At 32.8% G+C, this 24,131-nt stretch overlaps 1 protein-coding gene across 1 annotated transcript; it reads right to left on the reverse strand.

Moving 5' to 3' along the window:
* Window positions 1–320: 320 nt before the first annotated feature.
* On the reverse strand, window positions 321–24,131 carry ttc13 (tetratricopeptide repeat domain 13). Its single transcript, XM_058756257.1, has 23 exons — window positions 23,935–24,131; window positions 21,968–22,062; window positions 21,295–21,370; window positions 21,127–21,197; window positions 19,983–20,048; window positions 18,731–18,823; window positions 18,503–18,619; window positions 16,820–16,930; window positions 16,525–16,607; window positions 16,292–16,433; window positions 14,795–14,969; window positions 13,496–13,652; window positions 13,231–13,361; window positions 12,238–12,370; window positions 12,017–12,109; window positions 9,161–9,244; window positions 7,331–7,415; window positions 5,552–5,661; window positions 4,152–4,287; window positions 3,016–3,095; window positions 1,634–1,712; window positions 1,472–1,551; window positions 321–1,353 (listed from the first exon to the last, which is right to left on the reverse strand). The coding sequence occupies exons 1-23, from the start codon at window positions 24,101–24,103 to the stop codon at window positions 1,239–1,241; spliced, it is 2,481 nt and encodes an 826-aa protein (XP_058612240.1). The 5' UTR covers window positions 24,104–24,131; the 3' UTR covers window positions 321–1,238.

The following is a 24,131-nucleotide window of genomic DNA, read 5'->3' on the forward strand; positions in this document are numbered from 1 at the left end:
GTTCGGGCAATAATAATTCACGTCTGAATAATGACAATTAGAAACTTGAATAGAAATTGAATTGAAAATACAACGGTGACTAATTTAAATGATAAAAAATGGTTACATCTGACCAGTGAGTGACCGCTTCCGGTGGCTCACTGAAGTAGCCATCTAGTGGCTCACTGAAGTACTGCATACTACAAGCCGTCTTGTCCATCCTGTTTAGTAAATATAGTAAAAGTGAAAATATAATGCGACATTTATTTCTATATTTTTTAATTTTGGTCCACAAAAAAAGGAGATCAAAAGGGGATTAAATACAACAACAGTGGTTTCATTCAAATGCTTTTATTGACTGTGGCTGTTCCAGCAAATAAAGTCACAGATTTTCCACTTTCAAAGTTTTTTTTTTGTGCGTTAAAGAACCCACCTTTATTTTCTCTCATGGAAAAAAAGTCACTGTTTTTCTTATTTTTTTTCACAGGAAAATAATGGAAATAAGTCTTTGTCAAAAAGCACCAACCATGACACGAAGAATAAAACTGAAAACCTACTTAAAATGGTCCGTTAAGAAGATAAAATAAAGTCAAAGATGTATAAGATTAACGAAATAAGACTTTTTTGCTTTAAGTCAACTACAGATCGAGGCGCAACTGTTCCCAGTGTTTAAGGTCACATGAGCATCGCACATTATTCAGTTGAGCCATTAAATAGAGACAACAAAACTTATAAAGAAGCCAGTGTGGACAGTGAACATGGCAATATTACCAACTTCTGTCTTTCAAACAAATAAAAACCTTTCCAAACATATTTCCCCACTGTGTTCAAGTATTCAAAAAGAACTGCAGAATATTGCTTAATAAACTCTTCAAAGGACATCTCTGCAACAAGTCACTGCTTTGATTATAAAACCAAAAAGATTCATGAAAAGCAACTGATGAATAATAACTTAATAAAGATTTTCAACTATATTCTGCTACATTTCCTGCTGTTTTTTTCCCCCAACTCAGATTACGCTTGCAATTGCTGAACTTTAATGACATAATAAAGGGCAACCCAAATTTATATTTAATTTAAAATTTGAATAGAGAATCAACTCTCTTCTCCATATTTGTGGAAATATAAAAGCTAAAATCAAAGAGAATTTGTTCTGAGATTCGATATGTAAAAAACATGTAAAAGTGAGGACTGCGTGCAAAGATGCCCTGAGTAGAGACGGTCCTTTGTGTTTTGAATATATTGATGGTATTTCAAGTTCAGGATTTTTTGGGACAGTGCGAAGACGAGTCTGTGTTTAGAACTTCAATCATGGTCCTCGTTAACTGGAACGTCTCTGAAACCGATGGAAGGTTCTGGTACCAACTCGGCAAACTAGTTACAGAGAGAGAAAGAAGAAAGTGTTCGTGGTTTCCGTATATGAGCATTCGTAACAGTGATCAGGATGCTTGCCTAGGACTCAAAACAAGCACTCGATACATTAAAGTTGTACCTCTTTAAGTTCATCCAGCTCTTGACGGTCTTACTGAAGCGATCAGGGCTGGCTGTAGTCATGGCCTCGAAATCAAACAGCTGGTAGACCAACCAGAAAGAGTAAAGTATTACAATAGATACTTATAAAGGGTCATGTGTCTCGTTGAATCATTGATGTTACCTTTCCAGATGGGATTCGGCCCAGCACCTCCTTCCCGCTGGCCATCAGAGCTCCCATCACCACAGAGTATGCCACAACACTGAAAGAACAACAGCGATTTTAAAAAAGTTCAAGAAACACAAATTAAACACGGTTCTGCCGTCGCTGAAAACTTAATGTTGCTTAATCGGTATGTTCAAGAAACTGACACTATATATGCGGAAATCTTAAGAGGAGTGTTAAAAAAGACAAATGTGCAATTATTAAATTCACTTTTTAAAATATAGTTCAAAACAACCAAATTATAAATTCATACATTTTGAAATACTTTTTTATCAACAACAGTAGATTTTACAGATACTAATAACTAAGGAGGGAAAGGCCAATAACCAATTAACTGGCCAATAGTTCTTTAAATGAATAATATGGTTCGAAACTTTCCACTTAAAGGGATAGTTCACCCAAAAATGAAAATTCTGTCATTAATTACTCATCCTCATGTCGTTCCAAACCCGTAAGAGCTTCGTTCATCTTCGGAACACAAATTAAGAGATTTTTTGATGAATTCCGAGAGCTCTCCGACCCTCCCATAGACAGCAAGGGTCCTCACACAATCACGGTCCAGAAACGTAGCAAGGACATCAGTAAAATAATCCATGTGACATCAGTGGTTCAACCGTAATTGTACGAAGCTACGAGAATACTTCCTCTGTGCAAAGAAAACAAAAATAACGACTTTATTCAACAATTCGTCCATTCTCCCCATTTTGGAGATTATCACATAAGTAAACAACATATGCACGTATGTACGCCGATACGCTGTTTACATTCAAACCAAAGCGTAAACAATGTAAACAGCGTATCGGCGCACATACGTGCATATGTTGTTTACTTATGTGATAATCTCCAAAATGGGGAGAATGGACGAATTGTTGAATAAAGTCGTTATTTTTGTTTTATTTTTATTAAAATGACGCTGTATATTTGCTACATTTCTGTGCGTTGATCATGTTAGGATCCTTGCTGTCTATGGAGGGTCAGAGAGCTCTCAGATTCCATCAAAAATATCTTATTTTAAAAGATGAACTTATGGGTTTGGGACAACATGAGGGTGAGTAATGACAGACTTTTCATTTTTGGGTGAGCTATCCTTTAAATGTAAAACAGGGATTTTAAATAGTATTTCTAAACATGCAATCATTTTTCTCATTCTATTTAATCCATTTAAAAAGTATACATGTCAATATTAACAGCTGATGACATGGATTGAAGAAATAAACTTTACTAAACTAATAAAAGCAATTACCCTTTTTAATGCCATTTTTTACTGATTATGCATAAAGTACTAATTCAACTTCCTAAAACCTTAGCAACCACCTATTTACCATTTTTTGTTTTCTTACCTGGAGCCTCTGGACAGTGGCATGAGGTTACAGAAGTAATACACCAGAGAAAGAATTAAATTACACACAGCATCTGCGTCCTACAAAGACAGAGAGAGTAAACATATTAAGGTTGTATGTTTATTTATTTATTTTTCTTCTTGCTTTGTTACTCTCTGACTGTGTTCTATAGTTATTAAATTGGAGGACCGATGGTTCCAAATATTCATAAGGATTTGATGGTGGTAAGCAAGATAACTTTATATTTTATGTTTATATTTGCTTTATATATGTCATTTATGCATTTGGCAGATGCTTTTATCCACAGCAACTTACAGTGCAATGAGTGCAGAAAGATTTACCAAACATTTATTGAAATTATAAATGTGCAAAATTGTGGATTTTGCAGAAACTGATAACTATATTGGGAAAACAGGCTGATTAACTGGCTGATCGATTTTAATATTGAATAATATAAATTGAAACTTTATGAATGAATTAACCATGACATTGTTTAAAATAGAATCTTTTTATTTGAAAATATATTAAAATGCATTATTCCTGTGAAATAAAGCTGCATTTTCAGAATCATTACTCCAGTCTTCAGTGTCACATGATTCTTCAGAAATCATTCTAATATTATATATATAAAAAAAAAAAAAATAACAGAAATATATTCTAATGTTTATTTACATTTTTTAGATTCTTATAAAAAATTGTATGTAAAGTGCTGTTATATCATTGTATCAGTGGTTTAAAAATGTTTTATGGAAACTATGCACAGATTAATTAATCACACTAAATGAATGCACTAAGCCTTAGTTTTTGTTCATGAAATTCAAATGTTGTGTGCTGCTCTGTGCAATAATATAAAGATACAGGCAAAGACATCTGGGTGTAACAGTGTATGTGGGTCTCTGCATGTGTGTGTGTGTGTGTGTGAGAGACCAGACACACAGGTCACAGATCTCCCATGATTCTCTGTGTAACAGGTCAGACAGGTGCAGATTCCAGAACCGTTTACGAGACGCTGAATTTATTTGCTTCAAGAGACGTGACTAATGAACACACGCCAGCAGTCACACTACAGGTTCAGCAGGAGACAGAGGAGATTGTGAAATCGATGTTCAGCAGAGACAGACAGATGTTAATCTTACCCCGAGTTCAGTGGAGAGCATCAGGGCTTTGCCTTTGGCAGTGAGATCTTTATAGATCGCTTCAATTTCTGACTGATACTGCTGCGTCCTCTCATCTGTGGTCTGAGTCTCTACTGAAAACAGCATGTTCCCCACTCTAGCACACAAACAACAAAATCATTAGCATAACACAGAATAAGGCTCGAAACTATAATCACGTAATAAAAAAAGACGTGCTAAACAGCCTTTATACATTGTTTGCGCAACGAAACATGTAAAAACTAAAATGGTACAGCTGACTACTTTATTACTTAAGCGGATTCGTTTATGTAGATTAAAATGCGATTATTTATCACAACTTAAAAGAACAAGTAATAATGAGTTGTTTCAACTTAAAGTAATTGTTTGTGCTTGATTTAAAATTATAAGTTTAGTTAACATTGTTTAATTTAGTTTAGTTGGATATTTTATGGAAGCCTATTTCCGCCACTGAATTAAAAAAAAAAAAAGGTAATTACGACCTTTTTCTCTCACAATTCTGACTTTTTTCTCCCAATTGTGAGTTTACACCTCGCAATTCTGACATATAAACTCGCAATTGTACAAAAAAGTCAGAACTGCGAGATGTAAACTCGCAACTCAGAGAAATAAATTCTAAATTGCGAGATTATTGCAACACACGCAATTGCAAGTTATAAAATCAGAAATGCGAAATATAAACTGGCAATTTTATATAATCGCGAGAAAAAAAATCAGAATTGTGAGATAAAAAAAATTGCAATTACCTTGTTTTATTTTTTATTCGGTGGTGAAAATGGGCTTCTATAATATTTAAGGTCTCAACATATCACAACAAAGTTTTTATAGCTAATTGCAGTAATATTTACTACACTGTTCTTCTGTGAATTTTCAATTCATAATGGGTTCAAGTGGGTGACACAAACTTGTTGCATTGACCTACAATCATTACCCGACCGCTTTGGCCACCAAAACTCCACGTGGCTTTTTAAAATATATTTAAATTTTCCTGTACAAATATATGCAAGTAAATAATATAACATATTATTATCTATCATTATAGTGGTTTCTGGTGCATACTTGCTTGTGTTTATTTTTTAGAAAAACAGTGTGGAAAAGCCTGTTAGATATCATGAAACACATACAGCTATATAGATAATAACCAGGCACACAAACCTCTCATAACTGTGTGCGATTAAGTGTGTCTGAAAGACAGAATCTGTTCTCTAAAGCACCAAATTAATCATCATATTAATCATCTTCACCTCCAGAAAGCCCTTCACACACCTGCATATGGAAGCTGTGAGAATTAAAAACATGGCCAGCTTCATCCCATAAACTGAAAACACACCAAAGAGCATGAACTGTGAAGGCATAATATTTCAGACTAGTTTAATTCTCACCGATCTCCGGTGATGGTGATTGTGAATCCGTCGTATTCTTTCCCAGGATCCTTCATACTGGGCACTTTAGAGTTAACCGTGAAGCCGTCTCTGGTTTTACTGTTGAACTGCTTCAGATATTAAAAAAAACACAGAAGCACATCAGAGAAACTCTGAAACTTTCTTCATGCGGTTTGTGAGAACATGCATATTTTTAATAAATATGTCCATTAATAAACACAAATGCCAAGTGTTAGATGTCAAGCATAATTATGAGCCAGCAAATAAAAAGATTAGCAATCACTGCCCATGTGTTTATCAAAGACTCTCTCATCAGCTTTTCATATCATAACTCACGATCTGACCTAATCCTAGATTACGCACACTCATAACTGTCATGTGTTGAGGGTGTTTGTTGTTTCTATGATTAACACTCATTATTGTTCTCTGTGAACATAATTTTGATTATCATATGAAATATATGAATGGTGTGTCCAAGAAAGGAAGACTGAAATAAAATCATAAAAATTCATAATGGCATTATTTATGCAGTATATACTGTACACACTACAGGGTAAAAAGTTTGGAATAATTCATTTTATTTAAATTTTTTTCTCTGAAAGAAGTCTCTTGTCCTTGTACCAAGGTTGCATTTATTTGAATAATTTACAGTAAAGACAGTAATATTTTGAAATATTAATACAATTTTCTATTTTAATGTAATTTATTCCTGTGATCAAAGCTGAATTTTCAGCATCATTACTCCAGTGTCACGTGATCCTTCAGAAATCATTCTAATATGCTGATTTGCTGAAACATTTATTTTTATTATGTTGAAAATTCTGATATAATATTGTTACAGTTTTAGTTTACAAATAACGTTTACAGTTTTAGCTGCTCAAATGTTTTGTAAAAACCATGATACAATACTATTTAAAAGATTAAAAGATAACAATACTTTGAAAACACCAATAACACATTTAATTGATCAAAAATGACAGTAAAGACACTTATAATGCTACAAAAGATTTCTATTGCAAATAACTGCTCATCTTTTCAACTTGTATAAATGAATCCCGAAGTAAAAATTCAGAAAAATAAAATATTAGTATATAAGTTTTCAACATTGATAATAATTACTGCTGGGCAACGATGAATCGCGATTAATCGCATCCAAAATAAAAGTTTTTATGTACATAATGTGTGTGTGTGCTGTGTATATTTATTATGTATACGTAAATACACACACATGCACGTATATATTTAAGAAAAATAGGAAATATTTATATATTAAATATATTTATATATAATATAAATTATATGAATATAAATATAAATATATACATATAAATACATGCAAATATTTCTAAATATACACTGTATGTGCGTGTCTTTGTATATATAATACACATAATAAATATACACAGTACACACACACACATATATTATGTACATAAAAACTTTTATTTTGGATGTGATTAATCATTACCCAGTACTAATAATAATAGTAAATGTCTCTTGAGCCTTAATAATTATTGCACTAATATATAAAAAAAAAAAAAAAAAAGAAAGAAAAACTGGAAACAATCTCAGACATTAAATACTAGTAAACTTTTTGGGTGAGAAGGATGCTTCTAGACCTAAAAACAGTCACTGACCTTGTCCAACCAGAAAGATCACTTCATTTCATTCAGCACACAAATTATCCAGTTAATGATTAATAAAGATAATTAAATGATTAAAATGACTGATAAACAGCTATAAAACTCCACTGTTTGTCATGTTTAATGCTCATGTTACCTTCATGATGGGAAGCAGATCCTCCACTTTATTCACATTTTCCAGAGCCTGCTTTACTTCCTGAAGCCCCCTCGGGTTATACGCCCTGATGGAGAAAAAAACACGTGCATGAAAATTATTCAAATGAATTAATAAATGGACAACGAATAAAAAATAAACAGTATGTGAGTGAGTGAGTGAATGCATGCATTAATGAAGCAAATAAATAAAAAAAATTAAGGTGTTTGAAGAAAATAATGAATGAATTAATAAATGAATAAACGAACTTAGAACTGAATGGTGAAGTGTTTGACTGAACGTACAGGGTATAAAATAAAATGTACGCTACTATTTAAAAGTTTGGAAACTAAGATTTTTGTTATGTTTTTGAATAAAGTCACTTGTGCTGACCTAGGCTGCATTTATTTGATCAAAAATACAGTAGTACCATATTTTTTATTTAATGCCATGTCAGCATCTTGGGCTATTTTCATTGCAAAAATGATTCCAAAAAATACAAGTATAACAAATACAATAAAAAACAGCAAACAAACAAACACAAGTTACATTACACAAGATGTTTTACATTAACATATGATACAAATTCTAAAACTTTTTCTGTCAAAACTATACTAAATAACTCTTTAAGTGAGTTTTCTACATGCATTAAAAGCGGGACAGTCCAATAAAATATGTTTGACAGAAAAGGGAATCTCGCAGAACATGCATTGAGTACGGTCTTCACCTTTAAGCAAAAATGCACGAGTCAGTCTTGTATGACCTATGCGACGTCTGGTAAATACCACTTGATCAAATCTAGTTTTAAAAGAGATTAAAAATCTGTTTGAAATTTCTGGAAGGATTTCATGCAATTTATTATTTGTACATGTATCCCACTCTTCTTGCATTCAAAAATACAGTAAAAACGGTAATATTGTGAAATATTATTACAATGTAAAATAATTGTTGTCTATTTTAATATTTTTATTCCTGTGATAAAAGCTGAATTTTCAGCATCATTACTCCAGTCTTCAGTGTTACACGATCCTTCAGAAATCATTCTAATATGCTAATTTGATGCTCAAGAAACATTTATTATTATTATTATTATCAATGTTGAAAATATTCTGTTTGGTAATTTTGTGGATAAATGAATGAGAGTTGTGAATTAATGAGGTGCGTGTTATTAAAGCTGCACTAAGTGATTTTTGCCAAACGTTGTTGATATTTGAAAGCATCAAAACAAACACGTCCATACCCCAACAGGACCTCGCCCTTATTTTGAAATTTCCGCCCCACACATACCTACGCAACCATGGCAACGACAATCGCGGAAACAAGCAAAGACACAAGCATATTCAAACAAAAGCCAACACGGATAAGTTGTGTGAAACGAAGCAAAATAAACGTAACTCGCCTTTCAAAAAGAAACAACGCAACCTCGGCGTACGATTTGAGCCGTTGAGTTTCTCTCCACCGCTGGAAAGCTGCTCCTACCTCTTGCCTGATCGTAACCTTTCTTTTTAATGTTTTGTTTCTCTGATATTTTCTCTACCTATAGTCAATCTGCCGATATCCGTCCTGTGCACTCAAATAGAGTGCTCTTTTCTCTCTATCAGTACAAGACACGCCCCCTTACTGCTGATTGGCTACAAGTGTGCTTTGGGACTGGGTCCGACGCTGTGGTCAAAAGCGTTTTTCAAAAATCGCTTAGTGCACCTTTAAATGAGTAAATGAAAGAACTAATAAACAATTGTGTTAAGCTTTTGTCAGTATATTTTACAAAAATTCTGCCTCCCAAAATAAATAAAACAAACACACACACACACACACACACACAGAGAGACTTACCCATGATAAACCAGTATTCTTTCCTTCACAAAGCTGAGAATACTACTGAAATACTCCAGATATCTGATATTAATGATCTGGCCTCTGTGAAACAGAAAAAATAATGAAAAAACTATAAAACAACCATAGCAATAGTTTTAAGTCTTTCACACCACAAGTGTGAGCAGCACATATCTTATGGCACCAATGTTGACAGATTAGAACTGAGGTCTCAAGCTCAATTCCAGGAACCTAAAATAAACATTATGCGTTAAAAACCCTTAATAACTGTGAAATATGACTAACGCTGAGCGATGTAGGATGCGAGCGGTTTGATGTGAGTGTAGCAGCTGATCGCTATAAACATACTAGTGTGCTTGTATCCATCAAAGTGTTAATGTTTACAAGAAAAGCACTAAATCAGACATTTCACTTGCACGTTTCAAAAATGAGCTCGTAGGACACATGAAATGAGGCGACAGGCCAGAATTGGCCCAAAGACCTTGAGTTTGACACCTGTGTCTTCACAACAAAAGCAGCAGCGTCGAAGCGCTTTTCACAAGACGTGTGGTTTCAAAGCAGTTTACTGAAACTGCTTACTTCAGTGTTTCAATCAGAAAGTATTCTAATAGGAAGTAAAACTATTCATACTCTGCTCACGCTTGAGGTGTGAAATTGGCTGCATCTTCTCTGTATAGTCATTAATGATACCAATATTAGCATATACAATATTAGTAAGATCTTTTTTCATTGAGAGCACACTGTAGGGCTGCACGGAGAAAATAAATAAATAAATAAAAATCAAGGTTTTCTTTGCTTGTTTGTGAGGCTACATAAATTGTGATTATACATCAATATAGCTATAAAATAATATCAATATTCATATTACTACTACTACTACTACAAATAATAATAATATAAAAATTACAAATATTTACAAATAAAAACTAAATAAGAAATATTACTATTGTAATGTTTCAAAGAAAAAAAATACATATAATAAAAATAGAAAATATATAAATAATATAAAATGTAATAATTTTATTCTACATTACAACTTTAAAATTATAATAATAATAATAATATCTACGGCTGTCTTAATTTCTTTAACTTTCATCCAACTAACTTACATTTTGATGGAAAACCACAGGGTGCCTTTAAAGCTTCTCTTTTTTCCACAAAATTTACAACAATATTGTTCCTTCAGTTAAAGTTGTGGTCGTGAAGAAATGAAATAATCATTAAAACTTCATGGTTCGCACCATTATGAAATTTTTTTGGAACTGCGAAAAACGAAAGGAGTTTTGGGATAGTGTACACCAGTGTTGGGCACGTTACTTTAAAAAAGTAATTAGTTATAGTTACTAGTTACTTCTCACAAATAGTAACTGAGTTAGTAACTGAGTTACATCATTATAAAAGTAACTAATTACCAGGGAAAGTAACTATTGCGTTACTTTAAAAAAAAATGTTCAAATGTCAAATAACTTTGGATACCCCCAATATTAAATATGTTAAATTAATGAAATGGACACTAAAAATAATAAATTATTATTATAAAACATTGTACATTAATCTACACTATTTATCTACTGACACTTAGTATCAGTCAGTCAAGCATTATAATATAATATTATGATAATTTAATATTATATGATGATAGAACTTTAGTAATTAGAATAACCAAGTATGAATGCATATTTGTCATCAATATAAAACGCACTAAGGATTAATGAGCTGCTGGGTTCATGAATATTAATCACGTTGTCTGCGTTCGCTCGAATTGATTTGCTGAAATCAAAACAGGGAGGATAATAGGTGAGCGCCAGCCAATGAGATTGTCGTTTGAGCATTAGCTCCGCCCACTACCAGAGAAACCGGCAGTTCTTAAAAGCTGAAGAATTCCAAAGGAACTCCGTTATTTTGACAGGAAAATACAACAAAGAATATCGTTTACATGTAGCGCGTCAATTCCACATTTTATGAAAGACTCTCGTGCTCTGTATCTTTCTGTGCGCGCGTGTTTGTGAGAGAAAGCGACGGCGAGCCGTGCGCCTTCACACTAGAGTTTATGGTACGTCAAATACAGCTACACTGCGCATCCATTCAGATGAACTGAAAAATTAAATTCTAATAATATAGTATAGTAACGCCACATTTTATTGTCAGTAACGGTAACGGCATTGTAACGGGGGAAACAGTAATTCGTTAGATTACTCGTTACCGAAAAATAACGCCGTTAGTAACGCCGTTTATTTATAACGCTGTTATTCCCATCACTGGTGTACACAAAGACTCCTTTAATATATATTTTTGGGGTGGGTTTAAATGAGATATCAGACCATTTATTCATTAAAAGGGTAGGTTTGATTTCTTATGTATCTAAGAATTGTATTCTATTAAACTGGAAAAAGGAACACCCTCCAACATTTGAACTATTTAAAAATATCATAAACGACACACTGCATATGGAATATTTAACATACAGTTTAAAAAAATAAAACCCACATTTTCTTAGAGACCTGAAACATTTTTTTGAACCTATGAACCCTTTGACTCGTGCCTATACAACTTAACATCCATTGTTATCACACTGACCATTCATGTGCTGTCATTCTATTTCAGTTTTAATTTGCTTACACAAATTGGATTTGATATGTGTGTCTATATTCGTATACTCTGATGCCGTTTTGTTTGTTTGTTTGTTTTTGTTGTATTGTAAATCAATAAATAAATAATAATAAAAATAAATAAAAACTTCATGGTTCTAGTTATCCTCCTTGGTGCGAACGGCCTTTAAAAGTCAAACAAAGTTCTTAAGCGATTAGGACTGGCCGCTTTACAGGGCAGATGACAGGTCGAGGGCAGATACAGCACCTGATGAGGTTAATGTGGTTGTTAAATCCTCTGCTAAGACTCCTGGCAGGCATCTGATCCAACCACAGCACAGGCTGGTCTGGATCTGCAATCCTGCTCACGCCCATGAACACACACACACACACACACACATACACACCAGCAAAGATCAATCATCAAGCCCTGGTAACACCCTCCACAGAGCCGTGAGAAGAGCTCAGGCACACTGGCTGGAATCTGACCTTCTCCATTTCACTGCGATGTCAAACATGTCTCTCCACTGCAGCTGTCTGGTCTTTCCGTTGACTCGAACCTTCGAGTTACTCCAGGTGCGCTGCATGGCCTGCATCACCTCTATGGTGGCCAAGCCCATCGCTACACAAAACACACAACAAAAACACAAGACAACATTAAAAATGCAATTCATAAATATCACGACTTGAATGCACCTCTTCTATGATAAGCATGCTTTTTATTTTTTAATTACAATTCATTTTAATATTTTTTGGAAACAAAGTCAAAAATGGAACTATTTTGATATCATAACGAAGAAAAAAGTTCTCATAAAAATGATATTATTTAAATAAAAAATGAAAACCATTTTAAGTAGGCATAGGATTTTATTGTTATTTCTAAGATGAAAAAATTTAACAATAAAATTAACTTAAAAAGAAGTAAAATAACGGCTTATTACTTATTATGAACAAACACTTGTGGTCCAATCAACATGCAGAAAATGATATAATAGCTTTTGACTTTTTAATGACATTACAAAAAAATGTCCTGTGGTGCAACTCCTAAAAAACTTGATATTTATAAATTAATAATTCATTATATTTGCTATATAAAACAAAAATTATATTTAAAAACTAATGATTATTTATGCATTCAAGGTGGTGTTATCAAATTTAATTTGAAGGCTGCACCACAATTTAATATTTTTCTTTATTTAGTCATTTAAACTTTTCTATATTTATATTTTAATCACTATTATTTAGCGATTTTAAAGAGTTCTGATCTCAAATATTTTAAAAAAAAAAAAAATGGTAAAAAACAAAAAATGAGCAAAATTATATGTAAAAACATAAGTAAAATTACACTGATATGTCTTCAAGTGTCTATGTTCTTTTTTACACCATGTGTTATTGATATATTTTTTATTATTTAATAATTTAAACTTCATTCTTTTTTTAAAAGTATGCTTTTATTATTTAGTGCTTTTAAAGAGCTCTGACCTCTGTGTATTCTGAGGTTTGGTAAGAAGCCTAACGTGTCGTACTGCATCAGCGCGCCGAGGTGATCCGCTGTACAGATCAGCTTCTGAACTTCAGCAGAGTAACTGTCAAAGTTCTGAGGTAGAACATCTCTACAATCACAAACAAGCAGGGAATAAAAGAAAGTTATGACATGCAAAACCATACTAATTATCTCATTATTTATACATAACAATTTGATGTGATTCCCCAAAACACAAAAGATTCAGTTTGCATCTAAACTCACTTAATATGAGGCTGAAGTCCAGGCTGTTCTTCATAATCCTCGATGAGGAAGGGAAGATTTTTTGCCCAGTGGTTTTTAAAGTTTCCAGGCAAATCCTGATCAACATTATACTCCGCAACCGGTACATCCAGATGAGAGTGTAAATAACGGGAGTATTCTATCACATGAGAGAGAGAAACAGAGGCGGATTTCAACTCCAAATCATTATCTAAATACTTCATACCTTTTACTAAAGGGGTGAAATCAAATTGATTATAATTCTATTTTTCATGTAATATAATTACTATATGTATATAATTACTATACTACAAATATACACACACACACAGTACTGCTCAAATGTTTGGGGAATTTTTCTTTTTCCAAGTAAATGCTGTGATTTTGAACATCAAGGATCATCAACAAAAGGAAACATCATGGTTTCCATGAAAATCTGAAGCCGCACAACTGTTTTTAATACAGATAATAATAAAAAATGTTTCTTGAGAGTCAAATCAGCATATTAGAATGATTTCAGAAGGATCAATTTACTAAAGTGATTTATATATTTAAATAAATAAAATGTATTTGAAATTGTAATAATTTTTCACAATATTACTTTTAGTGCTGTCAAGCGATTAATCGTGATTAATCGCATTCAAAATTAACGTTTTTGTTTACATAATATATGTATATATATATATATATATATATATATATATATATATATAAATACACACGCATCTGGTATATATTTTGAAAAGATTTACATGTATATGTATATACATTTATATATTTATATTATTATATTATATATAAATATATTTAATATATAGACAACATATTTTTCTTAAATATATACATGCATGTGTTTGTATTTATATATATACACATAATAAATATACACAGTACACACTCATATTATGTAAACAAAAACTTTTATTTTGGATGCGATTAATCGTTTGACAGCACTAATTACTTTTGTACTAATTTTTTTTTTTTTATTACTTTAATCTGAACCAGGTTGATGCATCACATTATTTAATAATGATCTGAAATTACAACAAATATTTACACCTCTATTAACAGGGCTCAACAATAAGAATGGAGCGGAACCAATGTGATTTTATTTACATTCGTGGGCCGATATTTTTTCTACGGTAAGATTTATGAAACTGCGGTTGTTAAATTTGCTGGTTTATGTCACAAGATAACACTATCTATCGGGCTAACACAGATACTGAAGCTAATAAGAACTAGTGATTATGTAATGTTTGTTAATGACCTAATGAAGATTATTATACAGATGTAATTTCTCACCTCTCAGATATTTGACTTTGAGATACTCAGAGCTGGCTTTCTGTCCCAAGAGAGGGTCGTTGAGCATGACTTTAGTCTGAGCTTTAATGCCCTCATAGAACTGGCCCATGGCCACGTGACTGAGACCCTTCATGTACTGACACACTTCATTATATGGCTCCAACTGCAGACATCTCTGAAAAACATGATAAAACACTACTGAAACAAACAACCACAGGACTCTGAGCTCACGACAGCAGACGACACGAATCCATCATCTGACCAGGACAACTCAAAAATGAGTTTAAAAAAAAAAAAAAAGTTTATATGGAAAAAATGAAAAATACTGTGTTGAAAGAAAAACAATCATGTATAAGTGACTTTAAAAAAACAAAAGAAACAAAAACAAATCAAAGTTATTGATATGGTAAAGAAGGACTTTGGAGTTGCACTACTCTACACAGGTCATCTTGACTGAAAAAAAGTCTACTTGATCTTCAATAGAGACAGCAAATATAGTCCCACATAAGTGAATCCATTTAAACAAACAATCAGAGTTTGTAGAAAGAACTTAAAGGGAAAGCTCACCCAAAAATTACAATTCTGTAGTTTACGCATCCTTATATTGTTGCAAACCCATAAGCCTTTTGTTTGGCTTCCGAAACACAATTGAAACAATTTTCTGCCAGAACTTAACTTATTGGTTCTTACGTGGCAAACAAGTGCTTTAAGCTTCAGTTTACCATATTCAATGTGATCTATATATGTGGGATAGTAAATGTTTATACGTAAATAAAAACCTAAATTACATTTAATACATATGGATTACTTTTACGATGTCTTTATGAACCTTTTGAAACATCAAAGTTTTGGTGCAATGCACATTGTGATGGAGGAACAGAAATCTCTCAGGTTGCATTAAAAATGTCCTTTGTGTTTCAAAAATGGACAAAAGTCTTGTGGGTTTTGAACGACAAAAGGGTGAGTACAGAAGTTTCATTTCTGGGTAAACTCTACTAGCAGCATATATTGTCAATTACAAAATAAAATAATTTTGAGTTGTCCCTCACTTTGAAATATCACTTAAACAAATAAACAAATAAAATAATTATTTGCTTACAAGCCTATGGTTCAAGGAATTCTAAAACGATTTTAAAAATCATAAATGTGAATCTTGTCATTTTGTTCAAGCTTATAAAAACTGGTTTTAATTATTCTGTATTCTTATTAATTTTACTACAATATACTTCCCATTAAAACTGACTGTTTACTGGGAAATAATGTACAGTGGGATTTGATTTTATCTATCAAGAATTGTTTTGATCGGAACGTGTTGTGTTATGATATTTACATTCATTACATTAAGTAAACAGTCTACTTCAAATCTACTTTACTTCATGTTGTTTTTAAGGATTACTACTGGCAATAAAGAGATAAACACAACACCATTTGGGACACACACATCTTACCTTAAATTTACTTTAATTTAAGATTTAAAGTAAATTAAATTAGATTTACCTTAAAGTTGCCGATGGCCTCCTGCAGGCTGCCGTGATGGTACAGCATCATTCCTCTGAGCTGGAGAGATTGGATGTGGTTCTGATCCAGTAAGAGAGCTTTCTGGAAGCTCTCCATAGCATTCTCAAAATCACCCAACTCCCTGAACACACACACACACACAAACAATTGTATGTAGAGAAACATCTGAAAAAACTGACTGTTAAAATCATCATGAGTCAGTAGCAACTCACCTGTAAGCCTGACCCAAGCTTTTATATGCATCTATGAAGTCTGACTTCAATTTGAGAGCTTCTTTAAACACCTCTATAGCCTCCTGCATGCAGAAAACGTCATTTTAGTAGACAGTTACAGTAAATATAGTCTATTGTAAAACGTGTAAAATGGTAAACCTCTTTAAACATTAAACTTTCTGCTGGTTTTAGTCCAATTCTTACATCTGAACTACATAAGTTTCTTTAACCAGGGCATTCTGGATTGGTTTTCACTTATACAAAAGTAACACATCTGTGATTTTTTTTAATTTACCTTAAGGAGGCCCCTGTGGAAGAAAGTCAGGCCTTTATAGAGCATAGCGATGGGCTGGTTCTTCTTCAGCTCTAAAGACTGCTGGAAATCCTCCATGGCTGCCATATAATCCTGAAAGACAATGAGAGAAAATAAGGTATCTGTAAATATTGTAAAATCTTAAGCAATTAAAACAACATTTTTCGAAAGTTTGGAGTTTTAAGAAATTTAAGAAATGTACATTAATAGTAAAAATGTATCACAGTTTCCACAAAATATAACACAAAACAACTATTTCCAACAGTGATAATAGTTTCTTGATTCTTCATAAATCATTCTAATATGCTGATTTAATGCTCATGTGACACTGAAGACAGGAGTAATGATGCTGAAAAATATAAAATATATTAAAATAGAAAATAGTAGTTTTAAATTGTAATAATATTTTTCCCAATATTACTGTTTTTACTGTATTTTGATAAAATAAATGCAGCCATGGTGACATTTATACTTAAAAATAATAATAATAATAATCTTACCGACTCCAAATCTTAGTTTGAACAGTAGTGTATATTCCTTTAATAATATAATATGTCAAATAACAGAATAATTAACAAGCCATAATTGACTGTATACATTAAAAACCTGCACTATAAATGATTATCTTCTTGTTTATTTCTACTATCAACAATGGGCTCTTTTTCCAATTCATAAGCTGGAATATGAATTGAAATATGACAGGAACAGAGCAAGTCAAAAATTTCATTAGTCCAACAAAAGTTTTGTAAAATTAATTAAGACTAAAGTCTCAAAGTTCAGTAGCAACAACAGCCAGTTTTCTTTGGAGGGTCAAAAATGTTAAAGGAAAACTAACAGGGAAGTCACATTAGCAGTTAAAAAAAGTTTCATTTTCTATTGTCAATAGTGTAGAGATGTATGAGGCACACTGCACAGCTCACACCAAGCAGCTTTCTGTTTTTAAATGCAGTAAATCTGTGTGGAGAAATATTTCACCCTTATGCAAAATTCCCAATCGCATGGATTCTTCTTTAAACGCCTGGATTTCACCCATAAAACTTAGCAGATCAACAGTAAAAGTGACTGCACCTTAATAACTGTTTCATAGCACAATAAACCCTTATCTCATAGGATAAAATTGATTATTCATGATATGACCCCTACAATTAAAAACTCACTTATCTCTTTTTATATCACGCTGTAGTATTTTTTTTTTTATGATTCATACTTTTTTTTTCTTCAGTGGGCAAACAAAACATTCCATTTACAGACAATTAAATGTTTTGTAAAACCCCCTCCCCACAACCCCCCCAAACAACGTGTCAGGCACAATTATATGTAGATAGTTTGCTATCATAAATCCAATAAACACAAATAAATGAAATATATGAAATAAATGAATGGGGGGGATACGCTCTTACAATGTGCATCACCAACTGGACACGCTGTAGTATTTATAATGCATCAATCAAGTTATTGTTCAACTGGATAACAATAAATATCTTCACTTGTGCTAAAGCTGACAAACATGAAGTTTCTGGACTCTGTACCCAGACAGATCCAGCGCTCTCTGTCCGCTCTGGACATTATATAAAGTGATCTATAATAGATCTACACTTTTACAATCTATTCAAGTCCAAATCAAAGTGCATCCTGACAGATAAGACGGCCGTGTCGTGTGTGTACCTCTGATATGAAGAGCAGCGTTCCTCTGTGTCTGTAGAGTCGGGCTGAAGGCTGCAGCTGTATGGCTTTAGTCAGATCAGACAGAGCTTCACTGATGCGGCCCAGAGGAGACAGAATCTGAAATCACACGCTTCATTATTACCACTAAACACCTAATAAACAGTCTTAATTAGCAGTGAAACACTTTTTTTTTTTTTTTTTGAAGGATGTCAGTGCCTTGCTCCTCACCTCCGCCCTTTGCTCATACACTTCTGGTCTGCTGGGCTCCAGGGCGATCACTCTGCTCAACTCATACAGAGCCAAGTCTGCGTTCTTTATGTCCTTCAGAGAGAGTGAGATTCCTTCATTTATATGTACAGCTTTGACTAAAATTGCACATATATTTCTAGTGTTTGATAAACCAACATACACAAACTACCATTCAAAACTTTGGAATAATTAAGATATTTTAATGTTTTTCAAAGTCTATTATGCTAGCCAAGGCTGCATTTATTTGATTAAAAATGCTGTAAAAATGAAATATTGTGAATTTGTTTTAATTTGTGCTCAAATATCAGTTCTTGCTTAACATATTTTGTGGAAACCATGGTGCTTTTTTCAGGATTGTTTTGAGGAATAGAACAGCATTTATTTAAAGAAATCTTTTACTGTCATATTTGATCAATTTAATGTGTCCTTGCTGAATATATACATATATATATATTTTTTTTAGAGCTGTCAAATGATTAATCGCATCCAAAATAAAAGTTTTTGTTTACATAATATGTGTGTTTACTGTGCATATGTATTATGTATATATAAATACACACACATACAGCATATATTTTGAAAATATTTACATGTATATATTTATATAAATTATATCATATAACATACATCATCATATATCATATAAATAAATATATACATGCACGTGTGTATATTTATTAGTGCTGTCAAACGATTAATCGCGATTAATCGCATCCAAAATAAGTTTTTGTTTACATAATATATGTGTGTGTACTGTGTATATTTATTATGTGTATATAAATACACACACATGCATGTATATATTTAAGAAAAATGTGTTATATTTCTATATTAAATATATTTATATATAATTATATAAATATATACATTTAAATACATGTAAATATTTTCAAAATATACACTGTATAAGTGTGTATTTATATATACATATATATATATAATAAATATACACAGTACACAGACATATATTATGTAAACAATTTTTTTATTTTGGATGCGATTAATCGCGATTAATCTTTTGACAGCACTAGTTTGTTTGTTTTTTTACCCTAAACTTTCTATTATGTGACAACGAAGACTGGAATAAAAATTTTATTCCAAGTTCTTATAAATTGTTTTTACTATTTTTTTTTTAATCAAAAATCTAATCTTAGGAGACTTCTTTCAAAAACATTTAAAAAAATCTTAATTATTCCAAAGTTTGACTGGCGGTGTAAAACAAAAGACTGACCTGCAGACTCTTTTTGCCGTAGGCTATTCCCCGTCCATAGATGGCACTGACCAGCTCAGGATCTCCCTGGCGACAGAGGACAGTTTTTTTTGTGAAAAAGGGCTTAAACAAGTTCATTTTTACCACACAATCAACTTCTTGTTCAATACTACTACCCAACCTTAGTTAGGGTGTTTCTGTTGATATTAATTTAACTGTACACAACTGATGTACTAATATTTCAACATTACACACAATGTTCTTCACAACCTTCTAGAACGTGGATAAAGGATATTCATTGCAAAACAACAATAATAATACAAGCAACTTTATATCCGAATCTGAGTGGATCATGAAAAGTGTCCAATAACAAGGAAACAACAAGATAACCAAATGATTCAGCCATGTGACCTCAAAATGTGGCTCCTCTGAGCTGCCCTGCTCCACGTGAAACACCGTGTCAGAAATTCTTTGCAATATTATTTACAAAAATAATCTGTCTAATTTGAGTAATTAACAGAAAAAAAACACAGTACAAGAAGTAACAGTAGTGCGAAAGGATTTTAATAAGCTTTTTTTATTTATTTCTTTTAGTGCTGTCAAACGATTAATCGCATACAAAATAAAAGTTTTTGTTTGTGTACTGTGTATATTTATTATGTATATATGAATATACACACATACAGTACATATTTTGAAAATATGTACATGTATATATTTATATTATATATAAATATATTTAATATACAAATATAACACATTTTGCTTAAATATATGCTGTATGTGTGTGTATTTATATATACATAATAAATATACACAGTACACACACATATATTATGTACATAAAAACTTTCATTTTGGATGCGATTAATCGCCATTAATAGTTTGACTGCACTAATTTCTTTTTATATACATTGGGGCAAAAAAGTATTTAGTCAGCCACCAATTGTGCAAGTTCTGCGAGGATGAGAATGCTTTTAACAAGTCAGAATTTTTTTATTTATATATTTTTATTGTTTAGAATAATGGGAACTAATAAATCATGCACAACAAGGCCAAAAACTTTAATTATGAAGCTAAATGGAGACAATGTTAATTTCACGTTGATTTTAACACCAAATAAACATTGTATCATTATGTTTACTTCAGTTCCAACAAAACTGACCTGCAGCAGTAATGAGAAGTGCTTGATAGCTTCATCATACAGGCCATTTCCAATGAGAACATAGCCGATGGCTGAAATAAAAACAAAACAGTGTTAGCAGAGCACATCAACCAAAGACAAGCGCAAAAAACACACTTGCCAAAGTCAAAACAATGAGCTGATACACACCAAGTTCTTCATTGGTATTTTGGTTTTCAACAGCGAAAGGAAACCGACGCTGTTCGACAAACAACTTTGCCTGATTCTGTGGTGACAGAAAGAAAAACATGTCAGGAAGTAGGTCAACCTCTAGCAATCAATCCAACCCACCAGTGGCTGCAAAAACAATGTGAAGAGACCCATAATTACAGAGGATGAGAAAAACACCTTTTTTGTGTGCGTGTTGGATAGGAAGCGTTTTGGTTTTGGTTTGACACTCTGTTTACAGTGCTATAAGTTCTAAAGAACAGGTGTTGAAGGAATATTCACCTGAAAATGAAAATTCTGTCATCATTTACACACCCTCACACACTTTATGACTTTCTTTCTTCAATAAAAACTCAAAAGGAAAAAAAAAAACATTAATGTACCAGTGTCTCTTTTTCATGCACTTAAAACGAATGGGGACTGGAAATTGCAACTGCAAAAAACAACAACGTTAAAGCACATTTTATGGTGCTTTTTGTCATTTTAGAGCTTAACAGCCCCAGAACCCGGTCACTTAATCAATATTCTTCAAAGGTTCACTTCTGTGTTCAAAAGAAAGCAAGTCAAAACGAGAGTAAACAAACAATGACAGAATTTTCATTTTGGCCTGAACTAATCATTTAACACTGTGCAATATAATGCAAATGCAACTCACAAGGATTTTCTCTGCATTGAGTGAAAAGATGGACTCGCAGGGCGGGTTGCTCCCCTCTTCACAGTCCGGATCCTCCAACTGCAGGATAGCTGACTCTGAGGGACCAAAAAACATTTACCGGATGTGACAGATAAAAGGCTAACCAAATAACTTTGGCTTGAACTAAATGTAACGAGTGTTGTTTTCAAAACAATACACCATCTAGATCACTGCTTTCTGACTGGCTTTGCTGCAGAACCCAAATCAAATGCTCAGAAAATTACACGGTAAAACATGTTATCCTCTTCAATAGTATCAGATGCAGTCTGGATTGTTTTTACCATGCATAGTTTTGTACATGGATTTTAAAGGGATATTTTTCTCACTCTCATGTTTTTTCAAGCCTGTATGAGTTTCTTTCTTCTGTTGAGCACAAAAGATGATATAGAGAAGAATGTTGGTAACCAAGCAGTTGACGGTACCCATTGACTTCCATAGTATGGAGAAAAAACAACAACTATGGAAGTAAATGGCTACCGTCAACTGTTTAGGAATCAGCATTGTTCTAAATACCTTCTTTTGTGCTCAACAGAATAAAGAAACTCATACAGGCTTGGAACAAGGGGAGGTGAGTAAATGATGACAGAATTTCATTTTTGGGTGAACTATCATTTTAAGGATGCCGACAAACTTTCCATATCGACATTTGTGTAATTTGGCTAGCTGCTACTGAGCAAAAGATAAATCTGTGCCAAAATATCAGAATGTCTGATTAAATGCACAACCTTTGATATCAACAATATTTATTTTGCTTTCTTGAATATTTGAATATTATATAGTTAGCTGCACTATAGTCTTTTTTCCTCTGCTTTTTATTATCTATACAATTGTCTTTATATTGCATCATACATCTGTATCCATAATGCAAAGTCATGTAATATTAGCTCAAAAACTGTGAAATGTGACCCTGGAGCACAAAACCAGTCATAAGTAGCACAGGTATATTTGTAGCAATAGCCAACAATACCATTGCATGGGTCAAAATTATAGATGTTTCTTTTATGCCAAAAATCAGGATATTAAGTAAAGATCGTGTTCCATGAAGATATTTTGTAAATTTCCTTCCGTAAATATATCAAAACTTAATTTTTGATTAGTAATATGCATTGCTAAGAACTTCATTTGGACAACTTTAAATACTATTTTCTCAATATTTATTTTTGCACCCTCAGATTACAGATTTTCAAATAGTTGCATCTCGGCCAAATATTGTCTGATCCTAACAAACCATACATTGATGGAAAGCTTATTTATTCAGCTTTCAAAAAAATGACCCTTAAAAAAAATTGACCCTTGTGACTGGTTTTGTGGTCCAGGGTCACAAATTACTTAAGCATGAAATTATTAAACAATCCACCAATAAAAGGTAACCTAACATAACCTAATCTCTTATACTCTATGGATCACTTAAGTAAGTACATTATGTTCTTTCATTATGTGTTACTAGGATTGTATTTCAAGGCTCCTTTGGATCAAAACACAACCTGAAACAGAATACCAAGTCACCATGGTAATTGTATTTGAAAAAATGCCGTATTTACTTCCTATAGTTATTGTTACTATTGAAAACAGTGGACTCTTGCTATTTGTGTTTTCATGGCACTCGTTTAAGTTACTTCAAAGAATACCAAGATCATCTCCATCTGCTAAAAGCAATCTTGAACTCAGTGAGACCCAATAAAAAATGTCTTGCTTCATGTTTATTTAGCAATCAGAAGGACATGCATGAAGCACCGGAGTTTTGCATGCATGACCTGCATGAGTTTCTACAAGCATTTTTAGAGTTGCTGCATACATTATGTGAGTTTCTCCTGTATGGTTTGAGTTTCTGCATGTATGATCCCGTCAAGCTCGTGTCACTGTAACGTTAAGCGGAAGAGAGTGAATCAGATGCACATTATATACATCAGGACGTGGCAGAAGCTCACCGCAGTCCGCCGCATACTCCTCCCACTCGGCCGGAGAGCTACAGCCGTGCTTGTGAAGGTCGCTGTTGAAAAAAGTCAAGGTGGAGAAATACTCGCTGGATAAAATAGCTCCGCATAAGTACAGCAGTGACAGAGCCGCCAGCACAACACCCCCGCCAGCAGGTGCCATGTTGTGAGTTATGTTATGAGCAGGTGAG

The sequence above is a fragment of the Onychostoma macrolepis genome, chromosome 20 (genome assembly GCF_012432095.1).
Source record: "Onychostoma macrolepis isolate SWU-2019 chromosome 20, ASM1243209v1, whole genome shotgun sequence".
In the NCBI taxonomy this organism is placed as follows: Eukaryota; Metazoa; Chordata; class Actinopteri; order Cypriniformes; family Cyprinidae; genus Onychostoma; species Onychostoma macrolepis.